Source organism: Sitodiplosis mosellana, unplaced genomic scaffold (assembly GCF_009176505.1).
Source record: "Sitodiplosis mosellana isolate CC-2019 unplaced genomic scaffold, AAFC_SMos_1.0 Smas_scaffold_6150, whole genome shotgun sequence".
Classification (NCBI taxonomy): Eukaryota; Metazoa; Arthropoda; class Insecta; order Diptera; family Cecidomyiidae; genus Sitodiplosis; species Sitodiplosis mosellana.
Genome location: NW_022601391.1, coordinates 1748621 through 1763189, shown reverse-complemented (window position 1 = coordinate 1763189; position 14569 = coordinate 1748621). Strand labels below are relative to the sequence as shown.

At 37.0% G+C, this 14569-nt stretch overlaps 1 protein-coding gene across 16 annotated transcripts in view; it reads left to right on the top strand.

The window, feature by feature from the left end:
* LOC129574045 (guanine nucleotide exchange factor DBS) overlaps positions 1–14569 on the top strand; it is an 87847-nt gene that overhangs the window by 69116 nt on the left and 4162 nt on the right. For 15 of the 16 annotated variants that reach the window (XM_055455362.1, XM_055455361.1, XM_055455368.1 and 12 more), the window contains 4 exons: positions 5476–5604; positions 5683–5778; positions 14000–14185; positions 14340–14542. In XM_055455362.1, coding sequence (XP_055311337.1) covers positions 5476–5604; positions 5683–5778; positions 14000–14185; positions 14340–14542 — 614 coding nt within the window. Of the gene's footprint in view, positions 1–5475; positions 5605–5682; positions 5779–5951; positions 13338–13999; positions 14186–14339; positions 14543–14569 lie in introns of those variants that run through there. The other variant, XM_055455370.1, reaches the window with a different exon arrangement.

Genomic DNA, 14569 nt, shown 5'->3' with positions numbered 1-14569 from the left:
CGACATTAACATCAACAACAAATCAAACATATTAACATGGTATAACTGATGTACAGCTCAAGGCAATGAAATCGTATTATTGCTGTTTGTTTGTTGTGTTTTTTTACCTTCGACAATTGAAATGCCGTTAGAATATTGCAATTTAACTTTTTTTTGCTCATCGTAGGCGATTATTAAGGTTCTTGTAATTTTATTTCCTGCCATTAATTTAACACTTGAATTGGAATTTGGAAAAAAAACTTAGTGTCTTCAAAAAAAGAATTGCATTGACAAGTGAGAGCCAACCGGCTGTTCGTATCCCGCATGAAATACAGCATTTTCAAAACGAGCATTTTTCTTGGCCCTTGAAAAAAGGATCGTTCACATTTGAAAGCTGTAATTTAGATTCCGCTAATATTACAAATCAATGAAACAATTTTCTCTCTCTCACACCAAAAGCGTAACTTGCATCTCGGACATGAAACTGAAATTTTTGTTGAATTGCACGCTAATTTTGTATATTTTTTACGCTGCTTTAGCCTCTTTATCGCGCGCTGCCTCAGTTTCAATGTGTGCTTACTTATATTACTATTCATATTTCTAATGTTCCATCGATCTGTGAAGTGTTTACGAATTCATTATTTATTATTCATTGAGCAGTTGAGCAGTAAAAATTAAAACTGTTTAACCAAGAAGAAAAAAAAAAGAAAATACTGCTTTCTCTAAACAGAAAGCAATATGCGCCACGTTTTGCCATACAACACACACAGAGAGAGAGGAGAAAAAAGAGTCTTGAATCGATTTGTGCTTTTGAAAAGCCACAATAATCGAAACAATCAGCTTAGAAACATGCAAAGTAATTTTTGGAAATTAAAATGAGTGTGAATATGGACGATTGAGCATACACGAATTGTGTGTTGGCCAAGTGAAATTGATACGTTTTTCAAACAAATGGAAATCGCTCGTTCGCATATTGAACGCATGACCATTTGAAATTGAAATTCTACACATATTCAGTAGTCAATCTTCGTCGAGTATATTAAATCATCTGCAGCACACAAGTGTATTCAAGTGGAAGGGAAATGAGCCAAGAACAACGGAGTCAAAGTATCGATGCAAATTGGTCAACAGTTAATATACACTGGCCACACAATAGCATCGGTGCAAATCACGATTCGTGAAACACGTTATTCACCATTGAATATGCGGCGAAAGAAAATAATTAAAAATCTTTAAAAAAAAACCGCAGCAACAATCAATTTCAACGTGTTTTATTTTTGGTATACATTCGAACTGTATGTGAAGTGAGGCGACACAAAACGGGTGGTTAGCCTTAACCTTTTCCATTTGATCAATGTTCAGCTCTGACTTCACTTTCGTCAATCGAATCCATTCTTAATCTGACGGTTAAAAGTCACTTCACCAAAAACAAGTTGAACATTGGCTTGGGGCATCATGAGGCTGTGTCTGTTCGCCACCGTTACTTGTCAAACCATTCCATTTGAGACTTTGTCCGAAATGTTTATTGAAAAAAATCACTGTTTTTTTCTTTTCATTTATGCTAATGGATGACAACAAATGCTATGGTCAATTAATAGAATTCGTGCAAACGCAAGCAAAGCGTCTTTACTGTTTCATTCCATTGATTCGCGACGAATATTGAAGTTTCAAATTGAATTCATTTTCAGTCAGTCAACCCATTGATGAAAGATGTGATTATTTTAGCGATACGAGAACGTAATTTCGCGTACATTGCCTCGTATTCATCGCAAAAACCCATATACACGGCACCACTTCGGTTGGAGTTTGTAGTGCAAATTAAAATTCTTGGTTCGCACATAAAAGTCTTTTTCTGAAATTAATGTGTGCTTTCGCCGAATGCACGAAAACAATGCAATTAAGTGAATCCATTGTTTTTTCTTCTCTCTGTGTGCCGCTGTTGTTCACTTGCTCGAGGCCATTATGCGTGGCTCATATTTTTTGTTGTTGCTCGTATTTGAATAGTTATGATTGTGGCAAACGCACCGAGACTACAGCAACAACAAAAAAAAAGAAAAGAAATTCAGTGACACCCACAATCAAAACTGCCATTTCGATTGTCATTCGTACAACAAGCGACTGCATTCACACAGTGCGATTCAATTGAATGAAAATGAAATGAGCGCTGATAAATTGAAAAAGAAAAAGTGCACCGAAAATGCTATTGTTGTCGCCATTGGATCGGGTCGCATTTCAGCGGGGTATGAAAATGTGCACTGTGCTTATATGCTTAAATTTTCTTTCTCTCTTGACGCGCACACAAGTGGTTCACATGAACTCGCCACACTTGGCGTCACACAACCTCTTTTATTTTCTGTGATTCGATTACGTATGTTGGTGCATACGGTGCACCATGGTAAATATAACAATCTATCTGAATGGCATTACTTGAGTTTGACTTTCGCAAATCTCAACAACTTTTCAGGCGAACGATAATAAATTGGCCTGACATTAACGAGACACATGAAAATGAAATAAAATTCCATTTTTATATTCAGGCAGAGCAAAGGCCATTCGCAAATACGCACAGAAAAGACCTTTTATTTTATCACCGAATGTTCTACATTTTGACGACCTCAGTACGCTCAAATAATATCAAAGTCTTCAAAACACTCATTTTTCGCACATGTGTTGCAATCATTTATTGATGAACACTTTTGTCTTTCTGTCTTCGTTGTGCTCACCCACCATCAATGACTAAAATCTACTACGATTTAATTATGGCGTGCAAAGTCCGTCATTACGAAAGACAAAAGAAATCCTCCATCGATACACGCGATCACCCACAAATCGTAAACAGATAAATGGAAGTAAATCTAATTGGATACTTACTGTATCAATATTTTGTCACGGCAAATAAGATGAATATATTTAAAAATATTCACCCGAATCGTCAACACTTTGAATGTCATTTCGATGAAATTCCGCATTTGAACGATCGATCGATTCGAGAGTAGATAGAATATTTACATAGACACACTTATATGATAGATTTTGAAAATTTGTCGCTATTTGATTAGCAGAAGTGTAAAAATATGGATATAGAACAGATAATTTTGTGTCGACAACAGTTTTCGACAGAATAAAAAGTGTGGAATAAAAATAAATAGCGCGATATGAACATTGTAAACATGTTAATTTTGACTTGGGCGCACCGAATGACAACAACAACAATAACAACAACAACAAAAAAAAAGTAACCATGTCCTCGTCACACATAGTTCTCAATTAAATTTAGTTCTTGATAGTAAAGTATTCAGAAAACACAAAAATAATAATAAATACATTGTACGCATGTCGCTAACTATAAATTGTTGTTGATTTTATGGCAAATTTTGTGTGAAAACACGCGCACATTAATCGCAATGGAAAAATGGGACACGTTTTTTCCCGCTCTCCAGAGACGCATTTGCTGAATTTACGTGAAACGACATCAATAACAGATTCGTCATGTGCGTTGACAAATTTTTACAACGTTTTCATGGAATTGATAAACAAAAATATTTTGAAATTGATTAAATGATTTGAAGCCATCAATTCTATTGCTGAATGGGTGCTGTGCCATTTTCGAAATCATGAGGAAATGGATTGAATGGAAAGAATGAAATTTATATATGTACGTATTTAAATTGAACGGGAAAAGGGACACACACAGTAATCGTGTTAGTAAATAGAAAGGGAAAAAAATGTGCGATCCAAGCAACAGCGCGAATGGGGCAAGTGAATGTGTTGTATGTGTGTTTTGAGGTTTCAATAACATTTGAGCCATTCATTGTTTTGTCGAATTGTTCTGTTTTCTGTTTCGCTCTCTTCTGCCTTCATTTTTATTTGGTTTTTCTATTTTATTTTATTACATTTTTTTTCTTCTCCTCCGTTCCTCCGTTATTTGTTATTGTTTATTAATTTCCAGTGCACGCAGTAAATTTTTTATTCAAAACAAAGGCTGAACCGATCACACACTCACATGACGAATCCAAAACACTCATGGTGTGCATAGTTGCACACACTCAATTAGACATTCTCTCATACGATGCACGTCACATTCATGAACAAATTACCAGACTATAGCATTAAAATAATGTTCATATTTTGTTCGACATCTTAATGTAAATATTTCCATTGTGTATGCCGCTATATCCGTCACTTTGACACATCAGATGACGGTACGGTATTGGTGCAAAATTACACTCCCCCCCCCAAACAAAAAAGAAAAACAGAAGAGATAAAACAAAAACCAAACAACAGCCATAACAACCGAGTATGATGTGCGTGTTTATTCTCTCTTCCAAAGTCTGAAGCTAGTTGGCTACCGTTATTGTTTGATTAGTTTCCCATCATCAGGTTGAGGCAAAAAGCACTTCCTGCCAATGTTGCTCGGAGCAATATTCATAAAACCGAACCGAAGCAGCCGTCAATATTCAGTATTATTGCGGGAATTATCCATATCGATGCGCTTTATTTTAACTCGATATCTTTGATTTGTGCGTAACCGTGTGTTTGACCTTTTCATAGTGTTTTTTCTTTGTCTTCTTCTGTATAGCTGTTGGACCGAACATTTCATTCTCACTCCCAATCCAAAAGGTTACACACTTCGGTGGTCCAAACTAAATGCGTATATGTATAGATACATGCACGTGTTCAATCAACTGCCTTTTTGTCTCTCACACATATTCGTACAATGCGGTATGCATTAGTATTATTGACGCAAAGCAAAACATACCCATCAAATATTTAAACAGCATCGAGAGAGAAAAAAAAACGCCAAAAAATAAGAGAATATCTTTGCTCCATCCGTTTGAATGAATAAAAATAATTTTTTGTGTCATTGATTTGAACATTCATTTCATCGATTTGAGATGAAATTACTTATTCGAAAGCGACAAAATTACTGTTTCACTCGTAAATGCTGGTTCTCTTAGATGATTCGCATAGCAAAATAAAGTAGAAAGAAAAAAGTACATGTTTTTTTTTCACAATGACAGCAATTCGAATGTGTGTGTAGGAACATAATTTGCAGTCAATGACATGCGTCGAAAGCAGATGAAAATGGTTATGATTGAAGCATTAGATATTTTGTTAGTATGGGTAAAGTTTTCAGAGTAATGATCACTCACTTATTTGACAAAACCTTGTAAATGCAATCAATGGATGGACTTCGACAAAATGTATTTTTGCTGTTGATTTTTTTTCGTCGTCAAATCGCAAAATCACTAATTGAATATCGTCATTTTGCTTGAGGCGAGAAAAAGTGACAGATGTCATGCTCGCAAAGTGGGTGCTTTGAATTGTGAAAAAGAGAAGAAAAAAGAAGTGAATCTCAAATGCTCATTACAGTATGCCAAAAATGTTTTGATGATACCCATTACCTTGTCCAATTTATGAATTAAGATTGATTGACGTACACCGACTCAAAATGGATTTTATTCATTCGTTTTCGTTTTCACTCATATTTTGCAGGTCGATGGATCAAGTTCGCGTCCACAGTCAATGGAGGGGCCAATGGATTCCGGTATCTCGCTAAATGGAGACACAATATCTAGTCCAGATAGTGATAATTCATCACAACATCACATTCAAAATCAGAGTGTAAGTATTAAGCCATGGTCTTTCTTTGCCGCATGCGATGTGTCACTTTAGTAATGTTCGTTGTTCATTTGCTTGCAGGACATTGAATCGCGAAAATCAAGACGAGGCCATGTTCTAGCTGAATTGCTTGAAACTGAACGAATATACGTCGCCGAAATGGGATCCATTCTAAGGGTAAGTTTATTTTTTCTTCCAAATTTTCAGCCATTCCGTTACAGTATTTAGCGATTTACAAGCAAAATCACTTCGCGACGAAAAAAATAGCCATGTGAATCGGCATGATTATTCATCGTACTATTAATCGGGCGATTATTCTGTTTATTTTTAATGTTTAACTATAAGTATAACTTTCCCCGATATTTGTTTCTCTCAATCTCTCACGTTACCTCGCATCATTCCGTCAAAACAAACCTAACTAGCGGCAATTGCTTTTAATCGATCAACGTTTAAAAGAAAGTGAAACATTTTTATGTGTTTTTTTTTCTTCTTCATTTGATTGAATGACGCCTATCAAATTGGATTAAGAAATGAATTATGATTTCAATAAATTTCTGATTTTGCCGTTCGATGTTGTGCAGTTTGTTGTTTCAATTGAACTAGTGTGCGCTAGATTTTCGATTTCACTTGATGCAGCCCAGTAGCAGCGGCAGCGGCAGCATCAATAGCACACTAAAATGTGTACATTTTGATGGGCATTTCGCCTCACATATCCGATTGATCGAGTCGGTAGAGAAGGAAAATGAGAAATGAGTTGTTTCACGCACAAATTTAAATAATTTTCTTCCACTAAAAATGTTTTTATCGATCATAAAAGAAAAATGATTGCTGCAATGTTGGCTATAAAAAGGATGGTCCTGTTATGTTGGCGTGATTTCGATTTCGAAGTAAATAAATGTAAACATCGTTTTTTTTTCTTCTTTACATTCAACGGGGGATTGATCATAAAATAAATACATAAAGAATATTTATTGTACTTCTTTACATGCTGTTGTTGTTGTAGTTGCTGCTGTTGGCAATCTATCGATTTCTCAGAAAATTTACTGAAACCAATGAAGAAAATGCTAATGTGATTCTCGTCGGATGGTATTGTTCCCACTTTTTATGATTTTTTCTTTATTTTCTATTCGACTAACATTAGATTCGTTTAAGCGTATTTGCTCGCAATGCATATCTATTTGATTGATTTACCGTTCGATCACAGTACCGAAACGATCAACGGTTGGAATGTTGCGAATAGTGTTGGAACACAGTAAAAATCGGCATATTCATGATTTTTCATTAAATTTTGCGTACGCTTGATGAGTTTTTCTTGGCAATGGTTGGAAAGAGATAAAACAACAACACCAGGCAGCATCACCACAAAAATAATAATGATTGAAGAGAAGAAAATTTCTAGCCGACGGCTTTGGAAATAATACACTAATCAAATAACTTAAAATCAGGCAAAACAACGTGAGCCTCGCAACAATGTGCTCGAACACGCGCGCGATCTCTTACATTCACTCACATGCTCTACGCACAGCACATGCCAACCGATTACAACATTATGATAATGGAAGATGGTTTGATTCCCATTCAAGCGTAAAACTAACGGCATTTATCCATTTTAAAACCATAGACAATTAGCAAGAATTCTTTTTTTTTCGAATTGTTAACTTTCGTTAAGTTAAGTTGATTTGATTTGTGCGATGCTATTGAGGGTTCTGACCGATTTAGGCTTATTGCGAATGATTACAATTTTTGGTTCATAAATGGACATTTCAGATGTTAAGTAGAACCAGTCAAAACGGGAAAATCAAACACTGGAAATGAGGAAGGAGAATTAGGCGGAAAGAGTTCTCCATTGGAATTGATAGTAATTGCGAAGACAACATGCACATCCAATTTTGTTTTTCTTTGAAAGAAATGCTACACCAAACAAACAGAACTCAACAAGTTGTAATTTTTCAAGCAGAAGATTGGAAGAAATTCCTCGGGCGCAATCTAGCTGAATCCTGTAGCCAACAGGCAAATTCCGTAAAAACTAATTATTTTTGGTTTGATGAGGGAAGAAAGTGAAATAAAAAAAAATTCAATCGAAAACGGGCGATGAAAGTAAATTAGAATTGAGTAAAGTGCTTGAAATCGACTTTCAAATGATATTTTATTGATTTTCAATGGATGTGCGAATCCACTTTGCGAAAAGAAACGGTGATTGTTTGAATGGTTGTTCAAACGGTTGAAAACAAAACAAAAAATTCGAAGTGTAATTTCAAATAATTACATTTTGATTGGGACCGTTCGTTTGAAATTCACTTGCGTTACGTTATATAAACAAAGACGAGAATCACTCGAAAGGTGATGATGAATTATGATAATTTACGCGAACACGTAACACACTCGATCTGGCGTAGTATTTGCATTCATTTTTTTGTTGAGGGGAAGTAAGTGCGTTTGCGTTCGTTCTGTATTCAACTTTGTCGGATTTCGACGAAAACTTCCTATGTGCATTCCGGAAGAGTGTATTACTGCCGAAAAAAATGTTTATTTTAGAGATTAGAGATCAATCCATAGATTAGAGATCAGACACTATAACAGTATGCTGATTATATTTTCCAATTTGTTGCCGAACATTGAGTGCTATTCAAACCATTGTTCATTTTATTTTCGTTCGACTTAGCATTTTCTCAGTTGGATCGATGATCGATGCACATTGCGCAGGAAAACACATTTTCAAATCGCAAAGCATGTTTTGAAATATTATTATGGTTATGCCAGACTAAACATATTCAGAAGAAAAAGAAGAGGCTCGATGCGCGCATTGCACACTCTCACGTCGATCGAAAGCCGCCAGGCAAATTGAATGTAAAAGAACAATACAATGAGGAGAGAAAAATATGTTTTACATGTTTGAATCGATGGAGAAAAAAAAAGTCGACCCATCACCAACACAACTAGCACCACCGCTGCCACCACCTATACGAAACCACTATTGGAAACACATTATTTGATTGAATGAGAAACGTCGAATCGTTCATACATGGCTAAATGGACACGGTAGCTGCTGAAAGCTACTGTTTATTTGTTACATATTGTATGATTAGAAGCAGCCAATGTTTTTGGTATTTATCACCAATATGTGTATTGTACTGTTTTTTTTTTATTTCTCTCTTTTGTTCGCCGCACAAATTGCGTTGGTATCAGTTCTGCCATCTTTCTCTTGCCACCACGCGCAATGGATTGCTTCGTAAATATTTATGGTTTACTCTTGCACCGTTGCATTCGGATGGAGTGTTTTGCACACGCTACACCGATTTATGTTCCATGCAACAATAATTCCATACAAAACCATCAACAATGCACAGCTCGGCTCGGCTCGGCTCGGCTTGCAAACAATAATATTTTGAAGACTAATTATTTGTTATGTGCTTGGAAATATAATAAATACGCGATCGATTCGCAAAAAGACTTTTCATAAACACTCGACGATAAAACACTCACTCACTCACTCACATACGCACACACACACATGCATGTTGCACATATACAAGCACATAAGTGGTGCAGTGCGCATTTAGCAAACTTTGAAGAAAAACAAGAAGAAACAAAAAAACGCTCAACATATCGAAATGCAGACGTGTGCATGTAGCCGTATAGCATGTTCATTCTGTTAACGGCAAGTCCGTTGTTTCAATTCCAAATCACTGAGATTTGCGTTAGTTTTCACATTGATCTCGGCTAGATCACGTCGATAATTGGAAACCATCCATCGGACAGCATTCAGTTATTTGCATTCAGTGCCGTTTTTTTTCTGTTTGTTTTCACATTTCCATCGAATTTTGGGACAAATATTTTGTTTATTTGTTTGGACAATATCGAATGAGTAATTTGGCGTCGATCATTTGGTTATCTGATTTTATGTCATCGCGATAAAATGAAAGTATCAACCGTAAGAAAGTGCTTTTTGGAGCATCATATCTTGTGTTGTGGTTCCGAAAATGCGATGGTCTAAATTCCAGTGCTGTGTCAAAACATCAAACCAATTTTCGACACGATTATTGCTGTCATTCGCATAATTTCTGTGTAAAATAATATCGAAAATTAACACGGACGACAATAACAAGCACATGCAAACTGGTTTACCAGTCCAATGTTGCGTAAGCCCATATCGGTGGGAAAAGGCTGAGAAAATTTATTCAAAAAAAAAAAACAAAAAAACACACAATCAAAAGAAACGAATGCTAAATTGAATGACAAAGACAATGTGCTCACTGCGATTTCTTAAATGGAATCAACCCGCTATGGAAAGAAACATATCTAAATGCAGTTTAGTGCTTTACAGTCAACAAATTTATTTGCCCTATTACACACATCGAATCGACAGCGATTGTGTGTATATATGCGGATTTGTCATGTTTTTGCTATCGCCTCGTATCGCGCTTAATGGACTGCAAATTACCATATTGATTTAAAAATTCATGCAAAAGTAGACTATTTACCACGATTTTAAGATTGTGTTATTGTGATACAGTTACACAATATCAGTGCATTAATGAGCCAGTCAATGGGAATGACAGAGTCTGAATACTCACTGGTGGACAACTGATGACCGGAGAAGACACTAGAAAAGAAATAAAATAAACAAAACGAAGAGAAAGACGAAAAGCGAACAAAAAAGAAGAAGAAAAAGTTCACTTCACAATTGGGTGAAAAATTATAATAATCGTTGGCAATAAATTAAACAGTAATTGTGACAATTGTTACGAATCGTGCGCGTCTCCGCCTCTGCCACACAAAGCCGGCAATGATAATTACACCGTTCGCATTGTGCCAATTGCATTGGCTTAACAAAACTACAAGAAGAGAAAAAATATTAAATATAGCGGCAAAAGCGACCAACAAACCAAAAGAAACAGAACGATAAAAGAATAACCAACAATTGATTTTGTGTTGTGGTGCTTTTTTCTCTCTCGCTCTTCTGTTTGTAAATTAGCAAAAGCAAAAAACATACAACAAAAACAAAGAAGAAGAAGAAAAAAAAACGTTACGTTATGCTTTCGAAGCGCTGATTTTGCTTCTTTTGTCTTATTTGTGTCAATTTGAGTGCAAAAACATTCACTGAGAAGAAAAACAAACAACGATCGGAAAAATATCAAATCGAACGTGCAAACGATCATAATCACGCCAAAATTATAGTCGGGATAATTTCTTTTTCTATTCGTATTTAACATGAATTCTTTGCACATAAATTATTAAATCAAAAGCTCTTCTACTGGGTGCAATCGGAATAGAAAAATTCACACACACTTTTGTGTGCACAACGATTTAATTTGAAAGAAGCAACCGGTACACGATAAGAAACGGGCAAGAGGAACCAACGGAATTCCAAACATAAATTTCGTTCGGCAGCCAATCGAACGGGCTGCCCGATAATAATGAAATTCGGCAATTATAACATAACCACGGCACCAAAAGAACGCTCACGTAAATTTGATCTATTCCGCTTCAGTAAAATCAAGTCGACCACCAATAGCTTTGTCGATCGCTTTCAAAGCAAAATCGAAACATTCCGTCGGCTGAAATCACGCAGCGAATCACCATTATCGTTTCGTGCGTCCTTGTTTGAGCGTGACGGCGTTGGATTGTTTCCGCGTCCGGTGTATGAAAAATTTTCACCCAAAGATTTTCCCAAGTCACACTATCGTGGCGATAATTTTTATGTGTTTGGTAATACCATCCGGAAATTAAGCGATAATCAGAAATCAATTTCGGGGAAAAACAATTACCTCAGCGAAAATTTCTATTGCACATTGCGTACGGCGGCGGCAACAGCGGGAGCAGCAGCGCCAACGACAACGGTCACAACGACGACAACAGGCGATGAACAGCAACCAGTCTCTGGTACGTCGTTCAATTCAAGAAACCGCCAGAGTAGCACCACATCAACTGCCAAGAAAAGCACCAGTGCAAACACTAAAACTCTAACCATTGAAAGGAAAGAAAAGAAGCATAGTACAAAGTCGCGACACTGTGATGCAACCGAACAGAGTTCCAGCGGAATTGGATCGTATGTGGAAAAAGAAATCGATTTAAATACCGTGAACAGAAGTACGCTGAATCGTCGTTACACAAATTCACTGAAAGATATGCTCGACTCGGTATCATACTTGGACGAAGACACCGAATTCAAAGTGCTCAAAGATTATTTCGAAACGAATTCATATTCGGATATCGTTAAGGACACCGCGTTTAAGGATTATCTGAATAAAAAGAATTATAACGATATATTGGATTATTTGAACGAAGACGGTACACCAAACACTGAGGGAACCATGCGCCTGAAATCATACACACCATTGATCGAAGAAAATATGATGGGTTTTTATGAAAATGCCACCGATAACACGAAACTGTACAGGTGGAAATCGACCGGAAATCTATACGAAAGCCTCATCAGTTACAATAATAACAACAATGGTGGCAACAACAAAATCAATGGTTGCACTAGCAATCGTCCCAACAGCCGCAATGTGTTAGTCCATCCAAATGTTGATGGCTTCAAAACGGTTGATCGGCTCGAAACGAGTACATATCGTCGACAGAGAAAACCACCGACCTATATTGGCAGCACAACCAGCCTGAATCGCCGAACCAATTCGAAAATTTTGCAAAAACAACGTGAACGAGATCGTGAACAAGAGTGGCGCTATTTTAACACAAGCACAACACTTTTACCGGAGAAATTTGCCAGTTGCACGTTGAATTCGACGAATCGAAGTCGTGAATTCAAACGATCGGTGAGCGATAGTGGGTTTACATCATCGTTGCCGAAGCAAAGCAATCATTATGAAGATGTGAAGCGATTTTGTGAACTGTTTCTGGACGAGCATTACACATTCAATAGCAAATGGAGTAAATTCGATACGTCAACGTTGGCAAAGAAGTACACCGAACGACAATACAAGAAGTTAATCGGTAAATTTATCAAATCCAAAGGTTATTCATCGCCCGATGAGTATGTGCAGGCAAAATTCGGTACGATTCTTGATCGATCGATACCAAAAAGTGCAGCCATGAAAAGTGACAAATTAGACTTGCCAAAGACGTACATCGATAATGTGCAACGACGGTATCATGTGACGAAGCAGCATTTCTTAGCCGCAGAACGAATGCGAAACGAATCAGTGGCTCAGCCAGAGGTGCAATCACAATCACAACGTGACCATTACCATCGGCATCATCATCATCATCACCACCACCATCACCATTACGGTCAATCAACAAATGCAAAGCTATCGAAGAGTTGCAGTTTTGATTGCCGTTCAGCATTGGACCATTGCACCGGCGGTTGCATGACAACTGGTCGACGCAAGCATAAAGATTTCTCCATGTCATCATCAACTGGATCATTACCGTCGCTATTCCGTTCACAGGCCAATCGAGATGAGTCATTTGGCCGTCGATATCTGGACAGTTCGAATTGTGATATATATTGCAGCAGCTGCATGCTCAATTCATTCCAGAAAATCCCATATCAAAGCGAACACTCGAATTACTATGATTTTAATTATCAACGGAATCAATTGCACTGCTCACGTGAGGAAAATACACATACGCTGCAATCGCAGAGCAGCCGAAGACGCTGTCAACAGCAACAGCAAGAGCAGCCATTGTATCGAGCACCAAGTCGCATCTATAATCGCCATAACGAGTATAATCACTTACATCCATCGACGACTTTATGTTCGAATTATGTAAATTTCCGTAAATTTCTGTTTTAATGTTTTTTCGCCTGATTTTACTCGACTCTTTTCTTTATCTCTTTCTGTGTTCTCTTCCTTGCACATTTCCTTCAACGATAGCTCAAAAAATAAAACACTAAACGCACAAAATGAAAGAAGAAGAAGAAGATAAAAAAAGCACTTCGTCAGGTAGAATGAAATGCAATGGAATTGATTAATTTATTCCACGAAGACGATGTTTATTTGCTGGCGCAAAGATTATCAATTACAGCATTTCGCATTTAATTGAGTTTTATGTCAGTTTATGTAATTTCATTCTTTTTCTGTGATTATGGCCGACGATGAAAAGCCAGCCCATTCCAAATGCATGATGCTTTTAATCAGAATAGATTCAATGGCCATGACTGTGCTTTGGCTCTCTGGCTCAGACTCTTCTGGTCATGTGTGCACATGGCCGAAGCATTTTGCATTGCAAATCGCATCTACAACGTAACGGCATTTCAATCCATTCCGAATAATAATTCCATTAAACGATTTAATATTATTGCATTTAATATTTCTATTTTATATTAATTCGTGTGTGCTTTTTCTGTTTTGTTTCGTTTTATTCTTCTATTTTTTCTTTTTCTTTTCTCTTTCACTCTTTCTCGCCACATTTTTACGCCTTTGTTTAGGGTTATCGTGATCAAATCCACTCCGAAGAAATGGCATCACTAGTTCCGCCTGGATTGCACGGCAAAGAAGATATTCTGTTTGGAAACTTGAACGAATTGTACACATTTCACAGCGAAGTGTTTCTGAAAGACTTGGAAAATTGTATTTCGACCACGGAACTAGTTGCATTATGCTTTGTTCAACGGGTATGTATGATGTTGATATGAGTCAGTCTTCTGCATAGATTACTTTATTCCGTGTGACCAGCCGGAATGTTATCTAATTAAGATTCTCTTGCAAACTATTTTTTTTTTTTCGTTTCTTATAATTTTGTTTCCTCTCCCTCCCTTTTCTGTGTAGCGTGATACGTTCTATCGACTTTACTCGTTCTATTGCCAAAATATACCGCGATCGGAGCGGTTACGCGAAACTCTCGTCGATACACATCTATTTCTACAAGAATGCCAAAAACGTCTCGGTCACAAGCTGCCATTGGCTGCTTATCTTCTGAAACCGGTACAACGCATAACCAAATATCAACTGTTGCTCAAAGATTTACTGAGGTATGTAGAGATTGGCCGGTTGTGACG